Here is a 22922-nt window from a genome sequence, read left to right on the forward strand (position 1 = left end):
ACAATTTGGTAACAATAATGTTTTGGTCTTGTCAAAAAGAATTTCTTTTCAATAGTGACAATGATGAGAACTCAGGACAGCCAGTTCTAGTAGGCTTAGAAAATGAAATGGCTTATTTGGGGTGGGGAGGAAAGCCCTTCCTTGGATGAAGGTATTTATTTCCATTGCTAATTCTAAAATAGTTTTGTTGTTCACACTACCTAATATGTTAATTTATTCCATCCTGAACAGGGAAAACGTGTTAGTCAGATTTCAGAAAAATTGTGTGTGTGTTCAGTAGCTGAGGTGGAAGTTTAGGTTTTTGTGGAATGAGGAATTTTTCAGTACTGTCTAAAACAAAGTGTATTTTTGTTGTGCTTAACCTAAGTAATTTGTGCTTTGCAATTTTTTACAGCTTGAGAAATGCACTCAGGACCTGGGAAGCACATCCAAAGCTGTGGGATCTTCCATGGCCCAGCTGTTAACTTGTGCTGCTCAGGGCAACGAGCACTACACAGGTACTGCTTTATCCATAATGGCTCTGTCAAGCCTCTGCTGTCCATCACCTTGATAAAGGCTTTTCTTGTCACAGACTACTGAAATCAAGAAATTCCTTAATTTTTTATAGTGCTGATAGTGAATTGTGCTAAGTTATGAAGAATTGAATGTGACTCACACTTCATAAAAGAACAGTGATGCAATCTGCTCTGTCTTTAATCAGAATAGATTGGGACATCTGTTGTTTTTGTAAATAGGTGCCACTGAAACTGTGAAAGGCTGAAATAAAATGTATTGCATTTTAAAGGTCGGTGCCACTGGAGATGTTGCTGTGTCCTTGCAGAAGGTTTAAAGGGTGCCTTGGATGTGTTTTGAAGCAGCAGGATATGAACATAGTGGGGACAGCTTGATGACATTCAGAGCTGCATCTCTTCCTGGTGTTACCAGTTCATGTACAATGCAGCTGCTCTGGCTGATTCATTGAGCACATTTGCATAGTTTGAGGTAAAGCCAATAGGAAACCTGGGCACACAGATTCTACAGTTTATTTTTGTGCCTGTACTTTTAGTTTAGAAACAAAAATGCCTTAATTAGAAAAATGCTCTACAGGAGGGACAAAAGCTTACTTGTACATGTTAAAATGTTCTGTGTCCTTATTTCTGTTAGAAATGAAAGCTGTTGTTGCAAATGCTCCCATAAGATTTTTTTGTCTAATATTACTGATAAAATGTGTTATGGAAATTACCACTTCATTGGTTATAATTGCATCTGGGCTCTAGAACTTACAGCTGCTTTCATTTGTAGCAGATGGAATTTCATCAAGATAGCTCATATTTCTGTCACATAGTTGTGCACAAGTAGGCACCAGGTATCAGGCAAGGAGTACAGATACTTGCAGCTGATAATGAATAGCTAAACCTAGTAGCTCTCATCATCAGATTGTAGGAAACCCTACAGAGCAATGAGTTCCTTTTCAATAATTTCAAATAGAAGGAGGAGACCATTATTCACATAGTCCTACACTTTAGCACTGGAGTTGATAGATATCTACTATATTATATAGTATTACAGAGGTAATTACAGAATTACAAAGGTAATATTACTATATTACCTTTGTGATTCTGTTAAAATTACATCTCTGTAATTTTAACAGAATTACAAAGGTAATTCTGTTAAATTACCTTTAACAGAAGGTAATTTTATTACATCCTTTCTGTGACTTCATTCAGTTATTTTTACATGTTTTTACTCACAGTGATGTTAGATTATATCAAGTTGTATCATTCCTAATAATCTCTTTTTTGATTGCTTGAAGTTAAGCTGTTGTGCTGTGGCTCTGAGCTCCTGTGCACCATTCTTGCAGACAATCACTTCCCCCATAGCTTGGAGTATGAGTTTTTCCTCATCTTCAGGTTTTAGCTTTTCTTCTTTTTCAGTGCTTCACTAGGATGTAGTCACTGAGAGACTGTGCCCAGAATGTGGTTTTTGGGCTGTAACATTTACTTTATGGCTTCACTACAGACATTTCAATAAGCAAATTATACTGTGTATTTCAAATTTGTTCCTGTTTGAAGGTTTTCTTTTAAATTGCATTCTCAGTGTTATTTTGCAATAGGATCATTACCTGCAAGATCATGTCATGAAACACAAAGGTTGTCTTTAAAGGTACTAATAAAATCCTTGGTGCAATGTGACCACAGGAGTTGCTGCCAGAGAAACTGCTCAGGCCTTGAAGACTTTGGCTCAGGCAGCACGAGGGGTTGCAGCATCTACCAGTGACCCTGTGGCAGCCCATGCCATGCTGGACTCTGCCAGGGATGTCATGGAAGGCTCTGCCATGCTGATCCAGGAGGCCAAGCAGGCCCTGGCTGCCCCAGGGGATGCAGACAGTCAGCAGAGATTAGCCCAGGTAAGCTGGGACTTGAGCAGCTGCAAGAGCTGTCAAATATGCAGTGAATTTACTCCAAACCAGCGTTGAATAAGGAGAGAGAATGACAGAAAATAAGGCTGATAGGTATTTCAACTTTCTGTTCCTTTCAACAGCTCTCAGACAATATAATGCCTAGGTTAAACAATGGAAATGGTATTAAGTATGGTATTTTAGTCATCTCTTAGAAAAACATACAAAGATGCAGCTCTGTGCTTTTACCCACAACATATGTGAGGAGACTGCTTGACTGCAAAAGTGAGACAGCCATTAAACTGGTAATTTTCAAATAAAAGATCTCTATCCATGTTATATTCAAAAAGGGAGTGCATGTTTTCTTCATGTGTGGCACCACTATGTTTGAATTCTTTAGGAGTGACAGGTTCTTTTTTTAACTGATTTGAAAAGTTCTAGAATTGGTCTGCATTGTAAATCATTTCTTATGTAGATACTTTTGTTTTAATCAGATCTTTGTAAAAAGTGGCCTGCAATGACTTTCTGTGATTAGTATATAGATAAAGGAATCCCCTGAAGTTACCTGCAGTGCTGCAGGTGCCAGGAGCAGTTGTGGGGCTGCCCTGCCAGCACCATCCTATCCCATGGATGAGCCTGAACAGAGACTGCAGGCCAGCAAACTGAGAAAGATGCAAGCCTCAAAAATGTTCCTGAAAGGGTCAGAATGTAGGAATTGCTGGCTATGGGGTAGAAGCTGTGCCTCCTATTAATGAGCACTTCAACCTCTCAGTGTGTCTGTGTTCACCTGTGTGTTGTAGGTGGCAAAAGCAGTGTCTCACTCCTTGAATAACTGTGTGAATTGTCTACCTGGACAAAAGGATGTGGATGTGGCCTTAAAGAGCATTGGGGAATCCAGCAAGAAGCTCCTGGTTGATTCGGTAAGATGGCTTTTCATGTGCAAATAGATTTTAGAAAACTGCACAGCAGATCTCAGTTCCTCATGTGTCAAATCATTATTTGGAAATGAGCCCTAAGTATACTTCATGTAAGCTGTGTTTAAGTTTATGCACCTTTAGGCAGCTGCTATTTTGACTGAAATAACATTTTTCTAGTTTTATGGGCAAGGTGAAATGTGTCTGTGACTTGTGAAGGCAGTATTAAAATTGTCATAGATTGATATTCACTTTTTGGTTTTGAAAATGGCAACTATGACTTAACATTCTGAAGAAAATGAAAATGAGAAAATTATAGTTCATCTCCCATCTAGAAGTGATCCATTTACTTGGAGGAGCATTGTGATCTGTCAAAAAATGCTTGGTCATTTTGTGTCAAGAGCAGAATTGTTACTTTGTTTAACTGCATTCATGTCAACAAAGCCTTTTTGCATTGGTAATTTGCCAGAAAGTTTTACTGTTTGATCAACTTTTTTTTTTTGCATTTATCACTGACCTTGCTATCCTGTGAATGAAGGAGCAATTGTATTTTGATATGTTTGTGCAATGCCTTTTGATAAAACCAGGGAGGTTTTTACCAAACTGGTTTACTAGAGAGAGTTTAGAGTAATTTTGAAGAGCTGCCAATATTTGTGTCCCTTGAAAAGCTTACAGACTTGTCTGTCCCTTGAAAGAAGCAGCAGGACACAAGTTGCTGGACAGATTTCTGGTTGACAGCTGTCCCACAGCTCCAGCTCACTGCTCTGCTGCATTTGGGATTCTCAGCACGTGTTGAACTCTCCAAGAAAGGCTGGTGTGATGTGACAGTAAAATACTGAGCTTTGTCTCTTACAGCTACCTCCAAGTTCTAAGTCATTTCAAGAAGCTCAGAGTGAGCTGAACCAGGCAGCAGCAGACCTGAATCAATCAGCTGGAGAAGTTGTCCATGCTACACGGGGCCAAAGCGGGGAGCTGGCTGCAGCCTCTGGCAAATTCAGTGATGACTTTGATGAATTTCTTGATGCTGGGATTGAAATGGCTGGCCAAGCACAGGTAAGTCCTTGCTCATGCTGACTGGGGGATAATCTTGCCATAACCCCTGGCAGTGCAGCCCATTGTTCATGTAGCTCTACAGTGCAGCACAGCACGCTGCTGTGTGAGGAGATGTTTGCTGTGAGGGAGTCATCTGGAGCTGTTCTGCAAAGAAGAGAACTCAGCATTTGCATCTTCCACAGGATGTTGGGATTTGTTTCTGTGTCCAGTCAGAAATAAACTTCATACCTACATACAACTGTGCAGTTTGAGCTGCAAAGGTACAAAGGTGTGCTGAGCCTCTGAGCTTGTGGAGAGGATTGCTTCTTTTTAGTTGGAACTACCATGGAGCATAATTTAGGTGAATGCTGTTCCAAATGTAGCACCTTTCTTTGCTACTTTTGAAATGCTTTAAGTAGATGGAGGAAATGATGCTTGGATATTGCTCCATGGTGCTGTGGACCTGCTAGAGAGTGGAGCAAGCACTTGAAGAGGGCTGCCAAAAATGCCATCCTTGGAAATGACAGCAAGCACTTGGACTTGTGTTCAGTGGTTTAAAATCTGGCAGAGTCCTACTCTGATGAGCTCTAACAATCAGGAATGTTGTCACACATTGCTGAGCTCATTCCTGGTAGTTGGAGATACCACCTTCAGTTTATCTTACTGGAGAGAGTTGTGCTGAGCTACAGTAATTGGTCATTTGGCAATGTTTAAACATAACAAATGTCAGCATATAAAAAGGAATTGTGTATCAGAAGAGATGGCAGGACTTGCAGAAAAAAGAATCTGCAGATGCTTTTACCCTGCTTAGTAGGAGGACCCTGCAAACCCCAGAAATGATTGCCAGAAAATGGCCAGAAGGGCCTGAGTGTGTCAGTCCTTTGAAGTCATTTATGAAATGTCTCTAGAGCAGATACTTTGTAGATAGAACTGAGTAGAGACATCTGGCAGTGGTTGGTGGTTATTCTCCATCAGGACTCCATCATTCAGGTTCCAGATGTGTGAAGTGAGTTAGGCTCCTTGTACAGCTGGCTCTGAACATGAGTAGTAGTGAGGTACCTGACTGTCTCTTTAGCTGTGGACCACACTGACTTTTAGAACGTTTTGTTTGAGGCAATTCAGTGAAGGCAAAGGGAGAAGCAATGCTGCAAATGGCTGCTTGAAATGAGAGTCCAGGTGCTGATGAGCTTGTGGCCCTTGTGAATTTGCTGATCCTGCTGACACAGGGGGTTGTTACTATTCTGAATTGTTAATAGCTGATCTTTCAAATGAGAAGGTTTTCTGTGTGTAGTTATTTGGCCTGAACAGAAGCCATTCCAGGTGTTTTGGGTGAGTAGCAAAATGTAGGGGTAGGGAGGAAGTAGAATGTAGTAAATCTAGAGTAAAGCTATTCTATCACCTGAATATTATACAACCCCTTTACCTAAGACAATGAACTGATGTTAAAAAAATGGGTTCACTTCTACTGATCATTGGCAGAAGAATCTAGTCACAGCTGTTTACTGTGAAGATGCAATACTTTTCTGTAACTGGATTTAAATACAGGTTTCCCTTTTCAAGTGATGGCTTAAAATAAGTAATAGAGCATCCAAGTCAGAATGTTGACCAAAGTAAGCTTATAGAAAGTTACTTTCTTGGGAAAGACAACTTCCTGGAGGATATTTTTGTGTAAGCAACCCCAGTTAGATGCTGGAGAAGCCTGTGGGCTGCACAAAGGGTGCCAGAGAGCCTACACTGACTGAATAATGTAAAGCAGTTGTGCCAGGCAGAGACACATAAGAGTCTTGTCAACAAAAGCATTGTTCAACAAGTAGGGAAGTTCCTCCATTGCTCAGTTGTGAATACTACCACTGTTAGAAGCCAAGCTATTTGTTGTAAGGGTCTTTTTCTGTTATGTAAGTGAAGCTAGAGGCACCTGTCTGGGTGAAGGGTGGTTTGAGCCATCCTTCTCTGAGCTCACCTATGTCAGTGGTTTCAGGTGGATAAACAAACAGGGTTTCCATGTGTGGTTTTAGCACGCTCTCTTGATTGCTAATTTTGTACTTGATGTTATGCTGCCATGGCTTTCCAGACTAAAGAGGACCAGATTCAAGTCATAGGTAACCTCAAGAGCATCTCTATGGCTTCCAGCAAGCTGTTACTGGCTGCCAAGTCTCTGTCTGTTGATCCTGGAGCTCCTAATGCCAAGAACCTCTTAGCAGCAGCAGCAAGGTAAGGATGTGTTGCTTGCTTTGTTTTCCTGAGATATTTGCTTTTCTCTGTGGAATTTATATTGTGCTTTTATATTCTTCTGCTACTGACAGTTAAGTGAGTGGTTGGAACCTGTAGTTCTGTTTAAATGGAAGTAGGCCAGAGGAGAGTTGGAGTAGTTCCTCAGCTGGGATAACTTGTTACCCTTGGTGGAAATAGGAACAGCATTTGAGGACTTGGCCTGGTTCCTGAAAGGAACCAGTGTGTTTTACTTACTGTTTTCTCACCATCTGTGTTCTGCCAAGGCAATAACCAATATTAAGCTTCTCAATCCCTGAAAGAAAAGAAATGGAATAATATTCTTAGATAAAATGTGCTTAAAAATTGTAGCTACCTATCACTAACAGTGTGCATGTGTGTATGATCAGGAATGCTGGAAAGGGTTAGGTACCACATTTCTGCAGTGAAGCATACCCTTACTATAAGGATTATAAATCCACTCCCTGAGTAGTAAAGGGCTGCTTAAGAACTCACACTACTTTACTTTGTTGTATTTTGTTTAAAAATTACATCTGTCTTGTCTCCCTGGAAATAAAGAACATCTATGAAAATTCTAGATAACCAAAGACAGGCTGCTTAAAATGAAGGAGTCACGTGAAATTTTGTTACTGCTGCAGCATCAAAACTGCTCCAGATTTCTGCTTTAGGCTTGGAGCATTCCTGACTAGAGTGCAGAGGAATTTGACACCAGTGAAATGCAGGTAGCTGTAAGTTCCTGCCAGGTTGGTATTCCCTCTGTGGAAGGTTGTAATAGAAAAAGGGAGGTGAGCCAGATCAAGCCTTGAGCTGTCCTGTGTGTGTGTGAGACCTTACACAGACAGCACAGAGCTGTGGGAAGTTAACACTGCACCAGTTCTGTTCAAAAGTTCTTATATTGTTTCCATTATATTCTGTGTCTGAATAGCTCCTGTTACTGTCCTCTCACTTCATCTGTGGCAGAGGTTTTAACAGGGGTTGTGTTTAAGGTGCTAAGCAGACACTGTACTCCCTTCTCTGACCTCTGTTCTGGCTTGTGACAAGCTTGCCAGGACTTTCTTATCTTTCCCTGCTATGATACAATCAGAGTCAAATATTTGTACTTTCTCTCTTATGAAAATGAAAGAAGAGGTGCAGCTTCCTTATTATTATAAGATAGCTTTTCTTCTCATTTTTCTCTCATCATCTATGGTACTGTGATTAGTCTGGGGGTTTTGCTGGCTTTGTTTTGCTTTCTTCCCCATTTGCACCAGCTGTAAGAGACAGCAGCTTTTTCAGTAGTCTTGTCTTCCTTGTGGAGGGATTTTTCTTGACCACCTCTGACAGGGCAGCAGCACTGGCTGAGTTCCCTGCAGGGTCCAGGTGTTTGTGTGTTGTATTTGATGAAAACAGATGTGGCCTTTGGGGATCTAGCATTCCTCTTCCACTCTGGAATTGGTGTTTGAGGGGCCACCTTCCTGGTTCTACTGTGTCCAGATGGTTCTCAAAGTAATGTTTGTACACTGGATGGATTCCTGGGAGAGGTACCTGGTGTGTAATAATGATATTTGTGAGACCATGTGGCCTCCTCTAGAAAGCTGATAATTCTCTCTCTTCAATTGCTGATATTCTCTGAGTAGTCAATATGAATTATGTCTCAGATTAAAATCAACAGCAGACAAGATATTTTTGTGTGAAGTTTCTCTGGGAGTGAACAGAAATTTCAGTTTTTGTCATATATTCCTATGTCTGTATGCAATTAGATTATTTTCTGATGCATAGAAATCACTGATGTTCAGCAGGTGAACACCAGGTCCTCCACAAGGACGCCAAGGCTGCTGAAAAGGGTAGGAGTCTCAGTTAAACAAGTATGTCTTTAGTTTCCATTCTTTTTGCCCTGGAATTTAACATAAACATGTCAAATGTAATAAGCACATCCTGTTTCCTTTTGTAACAGTAAGATACCAGCCAGCCAGGTTGGTAAATCAATAACCAATCAGGTTATTGATAAGTTATCAAGTGCCTGTTTTCTGAAAGCGAAAATAAAGCAAATGCCATTCACTTTCCAAGGCCAGAGGAAAGCATATTCTCCATGCACTCCAATTTCACTGATTTTTTTCTTCTTCTAGGTGCCACTTTCCTGGGTTGTTAGTCCTGAGTCTGAAATGAATGTAGTTATACTGAATTTTGTCCATTATCAGAGCATTGATCAGAGAGACAGACAGTGACTGTTGTATGTCAGGTTCAGCCTGTGTCAGGAGCTGTGAACACCCACAGGAACATGATGCCTTTGCAGAACTTGCTCTCTGGGGATATAAACTATGGGAGAACAGCAGTTATTAGTTATAGAGAAAAAAGACTGCTTCACTAAGACACTATAGAGATATAGCAGGATTGTGTGTGTTACAGTATGTGAGACAAGACTGCTAGAGAAAGGTAAATAACATTTACTTTACATTCACCATTGTTTTCCATACCAGACACTTGTTCCTGGATCCTTTGGGGCTTCTGGGGTGGAAGTTGAGAAATTGTTCAGTCAATGTCAGACCTGGAGAAGTGCTGAAATGCCTTTTAGCAGCTACACTGTGTCACTGTGCCAATGTAGTAGGTTGGCCTTGGTCTCTGCCAGGTGGTGCTCTGTCCTTTGTCACCAGTGCTTTCCCAGAGGTGCCACCAGTTTGGCTGCTGGGCTCAGCTGTGTAGTGGATGATCCAATTGTGTTATATCTTTATGCAGTATACATTTAATGACAACAGTTTTACTCAGAGGAAAAGTTCCATTTTTAAATCCACCTTTTTTCCTCCTTCTCTCCCCAGAGCTGTGACTGAGAGTATAAACCAGCTCATCACACTGTGCACCCAACAAGCTCCTGGGCAGAAGGAATGTGATAATGCACTCAGAGAACTGGAGGTATTATTATATTTCAAAAGTTCTTCTATTGTTTCCCTTGTATTCTGTGTCTGAATAGCTCCTGTTACTGTCCCCTCACTTCATCTGTGGCAGGGGTTTTAACTGTGTACAAGGTGAGCATGGAACCCATGGAAACATCTGGTAGGTTTGGCCAGAATGAAATTTGCTGCTGTGTCCCCATCTCCTCTGTCCTGCCCTCCAAAGATACACTTTAGTCCCCATTATTCATACTTGCTGTAACTTAAGGAAGAATCATGACAAGATGGACATTTCTGCTACCTCTAGTGCACTGGAGGGAGCTTCAATGTCTTGGTTTTTCCACTTGCAAGAAGTTGTTGCTGATATCTCACTTTAGGATGATGCTTGCAATCTTCTACCTTGACCTTTCTTAGTGTAGACTTTTAATGCCTTGTTTCTGCCTTCCCTGTCACACTGATACAATGTGTGTGTCAGTCCAGGCTCTTGCAAGATAAGTTCTTGATCCTGAGTGAAGGGTTTGGCTGGCTAAAGAATGGGTCTGAAAGACCTCCACTGATCACAGACAGGCCACTGTCAGTAGTAGGAAATAATCTTTTAATTTAAACTAGATATTTGTTGTTTACTGTCAAGGTCAAAACATCAAGGGGTGGCTGGCCTGTGTGGAGAGCATAAAATACCATTAAACTTTTTATTTCCAGCCCTTAGTATCACAAGGATACAAAAGTCATTCCAGGATATTTTGATTTTTCTTAATATGCAAGTCCATATTGATTTCCCTTTGATCAGAAGGATTAAAAGTCTTTTCTGCATGATATTTGGCAGTAAAATAGTGTTCCTTAAGACTTGAAAAAAGGTGTGCTGCAGATATTTTAATGTATAAAAGAATTAGCCTCCTGCATTTTGCAGCTTTTTACAAGTTTCATTATCTAACTGCATTCATCCTTCTCAATGAATATGTGACTGATTGTCACATTGTTATATTCAGGACTCAGAATTACCTCAAAAAAAGAAATTAAACCCAACTATATGTAGTTTCCTGACAGAAAATTTTCCTGTGTTGAGGGAATCTGACACGGTAAGAGGCAGGCAGGTGGTGGATGTGTACTCAGTTCAGTACCCTTTGTGTTTCCAGACAGTGCTCAACAAATGGCAGCTGGTTTTCTTATCACTTCTTTAAATCTGGTTATGAAATTTAAAATAGTACTGGAAACATGTGTTACACTGTTGACACCTGACAGAAAACCAGACTGCCGCATGTCAAGCTGAGCACCTCTGACCATATATCACTCATCACAAACATGAGGTAACCTGAATTTCCAAGAGATTGGTGGTGCACAAACATGGAGTTCCCAGAGCTCAGTTCCTGTTGGGTGCAGTTTCCTGCCTGGCACAGCCTTGGGGGGTGTGTGTAGCTTTGGCTGCTTGCTGGAGACAAACATGTCAGCTTACACTGGGCTAGGCAGGGTGGGCATGATGGTCTGTGGTGTTCTCAGCTCAGTGCTTCAGTCTCTGTCCATAATCAGCTGCTTTCATCATTTCAGACAGTGAAGGGAATGCTGGATAACCCAAATGAGCCTGTGAGCGATCTCTCGTATTTTGATTGTATTGAGGGCGTCATGGAAAACTCCAAGGTAATTTCTTTTTCCCACCTCTGTGTCAGTTATAAAATGTGTTTGGATTTTCAAAAGTCTCCACATGCATATTGAATGTTAGAGGTGCAGTCAGTGTTTATAGCTAAAGTGTCTGCTACACTCCTTGATCAAGTCTGCCTGAGAGTGGTCTCTTACAGGTAGTTTCAGGTTTCATCACTTAAAAGGTGTATTGCCTCAGTAAGAAATTTTTAATGAAGTGACTGGTACACAATGCTCTGAAAGCTTCTCCTCTCTCCCTTCCCCTCCCTGACGTGCACTAGACAGCATGTTGTACTTTGGGTGCTGTATTTTGACTGCAGCAATGTTAGGACAGCCCAAAGCATGAATGGGAGGCTTGACAATGAAATCCCATTTTATTGTTCTGTGCAGAACAGCTCTGCCAAATGTCTGAGCAGTCCAGACACCCCACCACATCAGAAAACCTGTGGGAATCCTCTTCACTTACTTTTAATCAAACTCTGCTCTACATCTTCCTTTGAAGCTGGCTTTTGTGTCATTATTTGATTTGTTGGAATGGTCTCATATTCCTTCTTCTGTAAAAGAAAAAGTAATTACCTAATGGATGTGTGTGTCATCTTGCATCTAATGCTCTACTGCAGTGAGTGCTCATTTTGAATTTTAAATCCAAGTGAGCTGAATTCAGTGGGACATAATGTGGGAATTCATGTGCATTCTGACCCTAAGATAGTTCCAGAAGTCCAGGTGCAGTTTCATTCCCACTGAGCTTCAGTGAATTTGGATACAAAGATGATCCTGTAGGTGTCAACAGCATCTGCAGGACTGCCATGCAGGCTGCACGAAATGCACCCGTGCCAGGTCAGCTGTTTTGACTCATGGATGACAGCAAAATGCATGAGGGGTAATTCTGTACCCTCTCAGTCATTTGAGCTGCAGCAGGGCTTCTGTTCCCTGTCAGTCCAGTGCTGGTGTGCATGCTTGATCCCTCACACCACACAGAGCAATGTGCCCAGTTCAGTCAAGTCTAACAATTCTGGAAGCCAAGTCCAGGGGGCCAACATTTTTGTGGGCCAAAATTGGTTTCAGGCCAGCAATTGCTTGCCTCTAAGTGGAAGGGATGCATATTTGGAAGATAACTTTGTTTTTTAATTTCTGAGGTTCTTGGAGAATCAATGGCAGGCATTTCCCAGAATGCAAAAACTGGGGATCTTCTAGTCTTTGGAGAATGTGTTGGAGTTGCATCCAAGGCTCTTTGTGGCCTCACAGAGGCAGCAGCTCAGGTAAGAGACTGAAGGCGTTGAAACAATTAAGTTTTTATGTTTTAGCAAGCTCATGTTCTGGGTCTGTAATCTGAAATTCACTTCCCTGTGGTCAAGCAAGTGATGAGTTTGTCTTGCACAGTGTGTTCTGTGTAGATCACAGAAATTGCACAAACTGCAGGAGGAGCAGGCTGCAATAACTTGAGTATTTTCTAAGGAAGGGAAATGCCATCTAGAAGGAAGCTCTGCTGAGGATAAAGCAAAGCTGCAGCATATGGAAATCATGTTTGCAGCTCAAGTTCAGAACTATTATATCATAGAGAAATGCACAAAAAAGCCACAGTTAAAAGTAATGAATCAATTTCTAGTTTGTAGAAGTTCTTAAGGAGCACTACAAATTTCAGACATTGGAACTAAGAAGAAACCTGTTTCAGCTGTTCAGATACTTCTGGAATAACCAAAATTTTAAATTAGGGTCTGATTTCTTTGGTTTCACTGATCTGATAACAAAATAGTGAACTATAAAGAGCTGATACAGTCACCTTGGTGAAGGATTTGGCTGTGGGGATCGTGCTCTGTATCTGAAAACCTCTTTTTAATTTCCCCAAATGTGTAATGCCTTGGTATGGACTAAATCTCTTCCACATCTAACTCTGAGTTGCCTTACTGGCATAATAAGGTGACAGATAATTGTACCTGTAATAGATATGAGGAATCTTCATGTGTGACTGTGACAGTTAAGTTGTGGTTGTTGAGAGGCATGAAACTTATTGAGAGGAGGTAAGGTTGGCCATCAGCCACTTTGGGCTGCAGTGAGACCAGCAGCTGCAGGCCTGATGGGATCTGCACTCAGCAGAAGTGCCATTGCTGGATTGCTTTTCTGGTCTTGACAAAAACCTCCACTCTCTCCAACTGTGGCTAATGCAGTAAATAATTTGCCAGTACCTGTAATCCTTAAAGCTCTATTGGCTGTGCAAGTGACAAGCAATGTTTTCAGGAATAGCAGTTGTCTAAACAGTGGAGTATTAGTTTTATTTCAACTAATTAAATTTCTCAAGTGTATGGGTATATGTTCTTGGTTTCAGTGGATTCTGGTGATGTATTGCTAAAAACAAATGGTAATTGTATTTCACAGTACAATTTCTGAATAATCTCTGACCATGGCGTGCTATGACATATGGCCAGCTTACCAGAGATCCTAGACACAATGAAGATGATTTATTAGGATTGTTTTCTTCTTTTCCCCATTTGTAGGCTGCTTACCTGGTGGGTATCTCAGATCCAAACAGCCAGGCTGGTCAGCAGGGCCTCGTTGACCCAATCCAGTTTGCCCGTGCCAACCAAGCGATCCAGATGGCGTGTCAGAACCTGGTGGATCCAGCAAGCAGCCCGTCCCAGGTGAGGCAGAGGGGCCATCCCTGTTGGGACACAGGACTTTGCTTTCTTCCTGTCCATTCCAAGGAGTTTTGCTTGGACTCTGTTGCCTGGCTTTGGATGCTGGCGTTGCAGAGCTGCAGTGTGGTGACAGATAATTGTACCTGTAATAGATATGAGGAATCTTCATGTGTGACTGTGACAGTTAAGTTGTGGTTGTTGAGAGGCATGAAACTTATAACTGAGGGAGGAGGTCCCACAGTAACCTCATTGTGCCTGTTCTGTGCTGGTTTTTACAGATCCTAAACATTGTGCCTGTTCTGTGCTGGTTTTTCCAGGTCTTATCAGCTGCCACCATCGTGGCCAAACACACGTCTGCTCTGTGCAACGCCTGTCGCATTGCTTCATCAAAAACAGCAAATCCTGTTGCCAAGAGACACTTTGTGCAATCTGCCAAGGAAGTTGCAAACAGCACTGCTAACCTGGTTAAAACTATCAAGGTACAAATGCTGCTCAGTTGTGCTTTCTTCTTCCTTTGTGATTTAGAGGGTTTTCTTGTTTGGTTTTTCCCCCCTGTTGAGACAATATCAGAACAGTTATAAATATCTTTTTATATTCTTGGGCATGCATGCTTTAAAAAATCACTAATTAAACTTTTGAAGATCTGAATTGGAAAATATGTTCAATGGCGTAACTGCTGAATTCAAGTTGAAAAAAATTGGGCAGTTTTAATATTAGGAGAGGCAGCTGGCCCATCCAGTATGATGGGATTGATGTATTTAATGGGCTTGCATAAGAATAATCTGCAAGCAACTGAATGTGAAGGTTTTTTATGGTGTTAAGTTCCCCAGTATGTGGAGGTTTTTGGTGCTGTTTCTGACAGCTTTAACTTAACAGTAGAGGGGAAAAAAGGAAATAAATAATAGTGGGTACCAAGCCATTTATGTTGCTAGTAGTCTCTTGTTAATAGTAACCTTTTATTTTCCAGATTCCTTCCAGCAGTTTGGTAGGGAGTAGGTTTTTCTCATGCAAGCAGAGGTAATGCTTGTGAAGCTGTGGAGAATTCACAATTCCGAACCCTTCTGGAAGCCATTAACTGATCTAATCTGATTTCATTAGCTGAAATGTTTATTCTGATTGTGAGAGAGATCAGTTGGCTTGGGTGAAAATGAGAGCAATATATTACTGGTTTGCTTAAAAGAGAAATAACTAAGAATTTTCAAAATCAGTCCATAGAAAACAAGCACCTTCACAAACCACAAAAAGGTGGGAGTTAGCCCCTTCCACCCTTTGGAGTGTGAGGTCCTGGGACACTTGAGAGACTTGAGTCTCATCAGAGAGAGACCTGAGAGATTCATCAGAGTGCAGTGACAGAAAACCTGCAGCAGTTTAAAGTTTAGGGTCAGGAACCAGCTGAGGAAGGAAACACTCCTGAAAGATCACATTCTTTGCATCAATCTGGTTTATGAAGGAGCTTTCAAATATCCTCAACATGCAGTGGTTTAGAACTAGGAAGACTTAAGCCATCTCCCTTCCATTTTGCTGAAGAGACCTGCTCAGACAGAGCTCAGTCCTGATTTCATTTCCAGGCACTGGATGGAGATTTCTCGGAGGAGAACCGCAACAAGTGCAGAACTGCCACTGCACCTTTAATAGAGGCTGTGGAAAATTTGACAGCATTTGCTTCAAACCCAGAATTTGTCAGCATCCCAGCACAGATCAGCACTGAGGTAAGGCAGGATACTGCATTTCCATCCTCCAAAAGCTGAAAATGCTGAATTAATCACATGTTGGGAGAGAGTGAGTGTAAAGACCCCAAAGTATTTCCTTGGGTTTCTGGGTGTTCTCAGGGCATTCTGCTGTCTTGTGTGTAACCTCTGACCTTGGCTTTCCTACAGTAGGATGCACAGTTTGGCTACAGTAAGTGCTGCAAGTCTGCTGTTAGCAAAGCCATACAGCACAGGGGATTTGCATGTTTTAGTAGCTGGATCCTTCCATGCCATATAATTGTAAATATCCCTTTTGTTTTCCCTCAAGAGCAGTTTTAACAAATGGAATCTAGTTAGTTCTGACAAGAATCAAAGGGAAGTTGCTGGGTTTTTCCTTTTTGCCCCCAAGTTATTCATCCTCAAACTGTGTAACTACAGCAGAGTAGAATGTGAAGAGACTAATAAAGGATTCACTGGGTTTGGGGTTTTTTCACAGGGAAAAGATAAAAAAGCAAACCCCTCAAGCTCTGTAAAAGCTTTAGAGTAGAGGTCATGTATTATTACTGGCCCTCCAAGGGCTGCTTCCTGCTTTTGTCAGGCTCTGATCCAGATGGCAAATGTCAGATGATGCAGCAGCTGTTGCAGTCTTACAGCTGTGGGGCTGTAACTGAAATCTGAATGTGTCCTCCAGGTCTGTGGTACCTGGGTTTATCAGATTATAAAATAAAATGGATTCACAGATGATAACCCAGTCAAGAGTCATCAGTCATCACTTGGAGTTAGTCTGACTGGGGAAAGGGCACGTCTGTTGATGACAAGAGTTTTTGTGACAAAGTGTATTTTCAATGATATTTCTGTAGTCTGCAACTAGACAAGTCATTGTTTCTCAGCTGGAAAATGCATTTCTTGAGACATATTTCTTAATTATGTTTCAGAGAAAGCTGTTGGACTGATTATTTTTGTTCTGTTTCTGTGTTGACTATCTGTGAATATAATAGTACAATGGAGGGGATTATAATTCCATTTTAATGCTGCTAATTCAATAGACTTTTAGGAGCAGAAAGTGTGGATGAACTCGAACAATAATTCAGATGTTCCTTCTGTTCTTATACCATCCTTACCACAGGGATCACAAGCACAGGAGCCAATTCTGGTTTCTGCTAGGACAATGTTGGAGAGCTCATCTTTATTGATCAAAACTGCCCGTTCTCTGGCTATCAATCCCAAAGACCCTCCTACATGGTCTGTACTAGCAGGGCATTCCCATACAGTCTCAGATTCTATCAAGAGTCTTATTACCTCTATCAGGTATGTCTTTCGTAGCAATTGAGCAGCTGTTCAGAAAGAAAAATGCCATATGGCCATTAGCACTGTGTTGTTTTTCTCTGATGGAAATTACTCTGTGATGCACAATATCTCCCCAGTTACACTGGGTGTTTAATCATAATTGATGACTGCAGCATGCTGCAGCACAGGGCTGTTCTGTGTTTGTGTTCTGTTCTCCTTCTCTGGTTCCACCCCCACTTCACTCTAAGGTAAATGTAATAAAGAATGCTGAGGAAAATGAGCACTAGCTGATATTACCTCCATGTAGATCGTGTGGCAACATGTGGGAAATAGGTTTTTTGGGGTTTTTTTTGTCTCTTTTTTTTAAGAGGTCCTGTGTGCATTCAGGAAAGACCCTGCTCCTTGCCACCATGCTCAGCTGAGTGTTTGTCTTGCAGGGACAAGGCCCCAGGGCAGCGTGAATGTGATTTCTCCATCGATGGCATCAACAGGTGCATCAGGGACATTGAGCAGGCCTCGCTGGCGGCTGTGAGCCAGAGCCTGGCCACCAGGGACGACATCTCTGTGGAGGTGAGGCAGAGAGCAGTGCTGGACACCCTGCTGCTCAGCCACAGCACAATCCACTGCCAATGAGGGGGGAAATGTCCTTACTGGGGTCTTTCTAGGCAAAGTCATACCCAGACAAAAGTGTATCACTTCTTCAAAGATCCCAAAATCACCAGGGAATAGTAGGGGTGAAAGTAGTTATTTTTTACTGCCACCCACGTATTGCTCTTATTTCCTATGCTGATAGGACAGACTGATAGAGTTTTTGTGGTGCCTTGCCATGTGGAAGCCAGGATTAGGTTCTGAAGATTCTTAATAAATTTGTTTTGGAAGCTGATCTATTACTAGAAGTCCAGTGACATAAGTGTCAATGTTCTTTATTCTTAATGCCTAGTTTGTCCTTTGATAAGTGAGATTTGAAGTTGATATTGATATGTTCACTTTAAGAAAGCTTCCTTCTCTGCCCTCACACTGAGATTCTCGTCTTGGTATTTATGTCTTTTCACACTGTTGTTTCTTGAAATGAAAATGACATCTTTATTGGAGTGGTTCCTTCGGGCTGTAACACTGCATACTAGAAACATGTCAGACCAAATGAAGCTGTGCAAAAAAAGTCATTGCAGGAAATATGTTATCATTCATTTTAATTGAAATGCAGTTACTGTGTTCACCATGTTAAACTGAAGTAAATGTTACCAAAAATGGCAGTTATAAAGCAGTAAAGGAATGTAACAAAGGGCAAAAATATTTTTTTTCTGTTCCCTATCATGAGAGTGACCTTAATCCTGATGGCTGCCAAGACATCAAGTGCCTCTGAATTAAAAGCCAGTATTTATGTCTTGACCAGGCCATTAATATGCTTTTAATGTGTTTACTCCTGTCCTGCAGATTGTAATCAGGAGGTCACTCCTCATCTCTGTCCTTCAGAGATGTGACATTTTTCCTTTGCCAGTGGACTTGTCCCACTTGCTTCAAAATCTGTGGCAGAGATTTTGCTCTTGCATTGTATTTTTTGCTTTGAAAAATGTCTCTTCACACTTAAATCAGTGCTCCTGACAGTCTTCAGATTGGTGCAGTGATACTAAATCTTTGGCAGGGCAAAAGTAGCTTGGGAGGTGTCAGGAGGGGTCCTTAATCACATCACAGTGAGAAAGAACACCTAGCCCTGAGTTTGCTGGTGTCAGCACTCTCTCCCCAGATCTGTCATTAAACCTAAGAGGAGCAGGCCCATCTCAGGGTTGCTGTTGTTCAAAGAGGATAAGGGAGAAGAGATGAGCCAGCATGTGAGAAAAACTAGCAGTGTGGATTTCTGCATTCTGCCATAGCAGGTCACTTGAACAGCTTTGAGGATGTTGGCTGGTCCAAGGGTGATTGTCAGGTGGGAGAACAGCTCTGATAGCAACTGGCAATTTCTCTCTCTCTCTTTTAGGCCCTACAGGAGCAGCTGACGTCAGTTGTACAGGAAATTGGCCACCTCATTGATCCCATAGCCACTGCAGCTCGGGGAGAGGCAGCTCAGCTGGGGCACAAGGTACTGTCCTGCCACGACAGAGGCATTTGAGAGCTTGGACAGCTGAGTGTCAGGGAAGACCCCAGTTTGATGGCAGTTTCCCTTCCTATGGGAGAGCAGAAGAACACATTTGTAGTAAGAAAAAAAAATGGAATTTTCAAATACTCGGAGCCAAGACCAAATAAACCTTTTTACATTTTGGGCCAGAGGGGAGAAGTTCTTATTGAGGTGTTTGGTGAGGGGCTTTGTGTAAATGTCTCCCTCTCCTCTGTTATATAGAGTGTAAGTAGCTCATGCTTGTAGGATGTCTGTCCAAAAAAACAAATGTTAGAATGCACATACCAAAAGCATCTTTACCATGGTTATTGCAAGATTTAGAAGTTTCTCACATAGCAAGTTCTCATCCTGTATATTCTTGAGAGACAACAAAGATTGAGGTTCCTCCCTTGCCCAGAGGAGATGCTTTTCAGGGATGCTCTTTTACAGCATGTGGCTCCTGTGACAGTCTTGAACAGTTTGATGTAACCTCAAGGGGCCATGTGCTTGTGGAGGAGGAGACCTGTGGCTTTGCAAAGCAGTTGGGCAGTGAGGGGAGACCCAATCCCTGGGCACAGGATCCAAACCCAGTGCTGTACAGTGCAGAAGCATTGTGCTCCTTGAGCTAACCCACGTCCCAGTGGTAAGCAGGGAATGTGTTTTCTCTGTTTCACCTGAGAAGTGTGGTTAATGGCTTCCTGGGGTTCTTCTGGCTTTCTCAGGTCACACAGCTGGCAAGTTACTTCGAACCCCTTGTTTCAGCTGCAGTTGGTGTGGCATCCAAGACACTGAATCATCAGCAGCAGATGACTGTGTTGGACCAGAGCAAGACTCTAGCAGAATCTGCCTTACAGATACTGTATGCTGCCAAAGAAGGGGGAGGAAACCCCAAGGTAAGCTGCTAGTGTGGCATTAAGGGTGAGAGGGGAAGGCAAGAATGGCAGAAAACCCAGCACGTACCTGCGGTACAGTCAAGGGATATGTTTGCAGTCCAAGTGCCAGTGACAGCTCTCCTGGTGTCTCCTGAGAGTGGACACATTTCTCCAAGACAAGATTCCAGTCTTCTCACAGCATTGTCTCAGGGGACACAAAGTCAGGGTATGACAGCAGCAATCTAGGCTCTCTTAGAGAAAGCAAAGGGTTAAAAAGCAGGGCTTGTCTGGTGCATGGCCCAATGGTTTGGGGACCCTTGGCAGGAAAGAGCAGCATTACACAGCATTACATAACTCAGGTGCCATTGGTGACTTACAGAGAGCTGCTGTCTTTAGAGGACATTTAAAAAGACTGTGGCACCTGAGGCTGAAAGTGTCACAGCTCCTTGTAGGAGTTACCAAGTTCTGTTCTGTCTGCTTTGCTGCAGTGTTTTTACTTGTCATCTTTGCCCAGAAGTGTTTTTTCCAGTGCCTTTACTGTTTTAATTCCTTACACTTCTGATTCACACATTGTTTTGCAGAGAGAACATCTCTGACTATGTTGGTTCTCTCATTCTGTGTCCTCCAGGCATCTCACACTCACGATGCCATCACTGAGGCTGCACAGCTGATGAAGGAGGCTGTGGATGACATCATGGTCACTTTAAATGAAGCTGCAAGTGAAGTTGGCATGGTTGGAGGAATGGTAGACTCGATTGCAGAGGCAATGACCAAGGTGAGCATAGAAAGAAACCCCTTTCTCACTTTGTGTTTGAAAGCTGATCCACATTGCAGAGCTTTGGACAAACTGGTGTTGATTTAGTGTTCAGTCATGAAATGTCACAGGAAACCTGAAGATTATTTGATTTTGCATATTGTAAAATAAAACTGATTTGGGTCATGATGCTCACGTTTACAACCTACATGGTACCTGTCAGTTATTTGTTCTGTAATATTCTGGCATTTAATTATCATCTTAGGTCAAGTGACATCTTATTTTTGCTTCCTTTTTTTTCCCTTGTCTTTCATGTTAGTCTCTTAAATAAACAGCAGGGCAACCTTGAAGCAAGTTACTTTCAGAGGAGATGGCAAAGCCTGAAATGCTCTGCTGTGCTGTGTAATGCATTCTACTGAAGATGTGTAGTTGCAAAGTGTACAGAAGTTCAATCCAAATATTTGGCTTTTCCTATCCTGACTTAAAGATTAAAGACTTTAGCATATAAAGAAATCTTACATTATCTTCTGTCATGAACGTTTTGGTTTGTAACTGTTGCACCTTTCTCTGTTAGCTGAGAAGAGCAGATTGTTTGATCTTGCATGAGAAGAGCAGATTGTTTGATCTTGCATGAGAAGCAAACCTCATGCTCAAAAACTTTGAATGTACTTTGCCCTGTACATTCTCTTCATCTCCCATGCTCATAAACCTGGGCTCAAGTATTTGCTGAGCTTCTCTGTACATCCTGGTGCGCTTTTTTCACTTGTGTATCTTGAGAGAGGAGATCACAGAATTGAATATATAATACAATTTTACTGTTGCCTGTAAAGTATGCTGTTTATTGTGACTTTTTAATGCTGTGGTCTTCCCTTTGTCTTGCAGCTGGATGAAGGTACACCTCCAGATCCAAAAGGAACTTTTGTTGATTATCAGACCACTGTGGTGAAATATTCTAAAGCCATTGCTGTTACAGCACAGGAAATGGTAAGAAATTACCTTGACAGGGTCCAAACTCTGTGTACACAAGGACCATGGAATTATTTGTGCAGTGTTGAGACACTCTTGATCATCAAATTTTCAATAACCTCATCTCTTTTGGGGTAATGGAGCAAAAGGAGCGATGATCTTGTTGATTTGACTCTTGCATCTTAGTGGTGTGATCATGGAGGGGTCCTCTACAGGAGGAGCCCTGGATTATATTGTGGCTCTTCTGCACAAAAAGCTCTTTATTTGGATCATTTTTGAGGGGAAATTAAAGGAAAACCACATTTTTTTCATCAACCCATTTAACTGGGCTGAAATGCCACTTTTTGTTTATCAGTGACTTTGGGATACTTTTTCACACTTACTGTTTCATGTAGCCAGTGAAATACCATCAGTGTTTTCAGAGCTCTGTAATGCCTCATGAATGAATGCAGATCCACATCCCACACTGTCCTTTCATTTCTATGACTCAACCTGGGTTTAAAAGAAGAAAAAAGTCACACCTGTTGAATTGAGATTGTTCTTGACTTGTTTCAGAGTAATGCATAATGTGTCTTCCCTTGGAACAGTGCAGTGGTTGCTCATTTGTTGTTGAGGGAGTTGAGGTGACTGTTTGTGAGTTGTACACACAGGACTTTTCATGAAGGCGATTGCTCTTGCAGTCAAGACAGGTCCATGATTCTGCTATCTATGACAGTAGAAATTGGTCTAAAACTAGTTTTTTCCCAGGAATGGACCTCCATTGCTTGTACTTACATTAATTTGAGACAGAAGAACGATCTCTGTTAAAAGATAGGAATTTTCTAAAGAGAGATTCAGTTATTTGCACTGACATTCTACTGAGACATTCTGTGTCATCCTGCCTTTTTCTTCTCTATCCTGTTCCCTCATCTGAGATGTGTTTTGCATTGGTCCTCAGATTTTTTCCATTTCCATGCTTCCACATCTCAGCTGAGGCTGATGGGGATTAGCTCAGCTTTGACAAAATGAGATGGCTGTGGCACACAAGCCCCACTTTCCTTCCCAGCCTGAATAGCTGTGCCTGGCCAATGGCCCCTCTGTGTCAGAGTGAAGTACTGGCTCTAACTGCTGCTCTTGGATTCCTCGGTGTCTGCAGCAACTGCCCAGTTGCCATGACTCTAATAAAGCATGTTTGCTTGGGTTTCCTCTGGAATTCTTGCTGGAGGACACGTCCCTTCCGTGGCAAGAGGATTACCCCACTTTATCAGCGTGGCCAAACAGATGAGTGTGCTTCTAATCTGGGGTGTATTAACAAGTTGTTCTCATGCCTGTCAATTTTCTGTTTCTCTTGCCTGTGTTCTTTTTGCAGATGACTAAGTCGGTTACTAACCCGGAGGAGCTGGGAGGACTGGCATCGCAAATGACCAATGACTATGGGCATTTGGCTCTGCAGGGCCGAATGGCTGCAGCTACGGCAGAACCAGAGGAGGTCTGCAGTTTTTAGACCTCTTTATTCCCTGTACACGGTGGTGTTAACAAGGGTGTTCTTTTACTGTGAAGAACACAGTAAAGGTGACAAGCCTTGTTGTAAGAATTGCCCAGT

At 42.0% G+C, this 22922-nt stretch overlaps 1 protein-coding gene across 1 annotated transcript in view; it reads left to right on the forward strand.

Moving 5' to 3' along the window:
• Positions 1-22922, forward strand: part of TLN2 (talin 2) — a 145165-nt gene that overhangs the window by 92580 nt on the left and 29663 nt on the right. Inside the window, exons 28-45 of the mRNA XM_066559061.1 lie at positions 395-497; positions 2178-2386; positions 3178-3297; positions 4147-4344; positions 6395-6534; positions 9345-9438; positions 10959-11048; positions 12185-12307; positions 13541-13684; positions 13999-14160; positions 15250-15390; positions 16496-16677; positions 17094-17226; positions 18632-18733; positions 19471-19641; positions 20249-20395; positions 21257-21358; positions 22689-22808. Of these exons, the coding sequence (XP_066415158.1) occupies positions 395-497; positions 2178-2386; positions 3178-3297; positions 4147-4344; positions 6395-6534; positions 9345-9438; positions 10959-11048; positions 12185-12307; positions 13541-13684; positions 13999-14160; positions 15250-15390; positions 16496-16677; positions 17094-17226; positions 18632-18733; positions 19471-19641; positions 20249-20395; positions 21257-21358; positions 22689-22808 (2481 nt within the window). The remainder of the gene's footprint in view (positions 1-394; positions 498-2177; positions 2387-3177; positions 3298-4146; positions 4345-6394; positions 6535-9344; positions 9439-10958; positions 11049-12184; positions 12308-13540; positions 13685-13998; positions 14161-15249; positions 15391-16495; positions 16678-17093; positions 17227-18631; positions 18734-19470; positions 19642-20248; positions 20396-21256; positions 21359-22688; positions 22809-22922) is intronic.

Source organism: Molothrus aeneus, chromosome 13, assembly GCF_037042795.1.
Source record: "Molothrus aeneus isolate 106 chromosome 13, BPBGC_Maene_1.0, whole genome shotgun sequence".
Lineage (NCBI taxonomy): Eukaryota > Metazoa > Chordata > Aves > Passeriformes > Icteridae > Molothrus > Molothrus aeneus.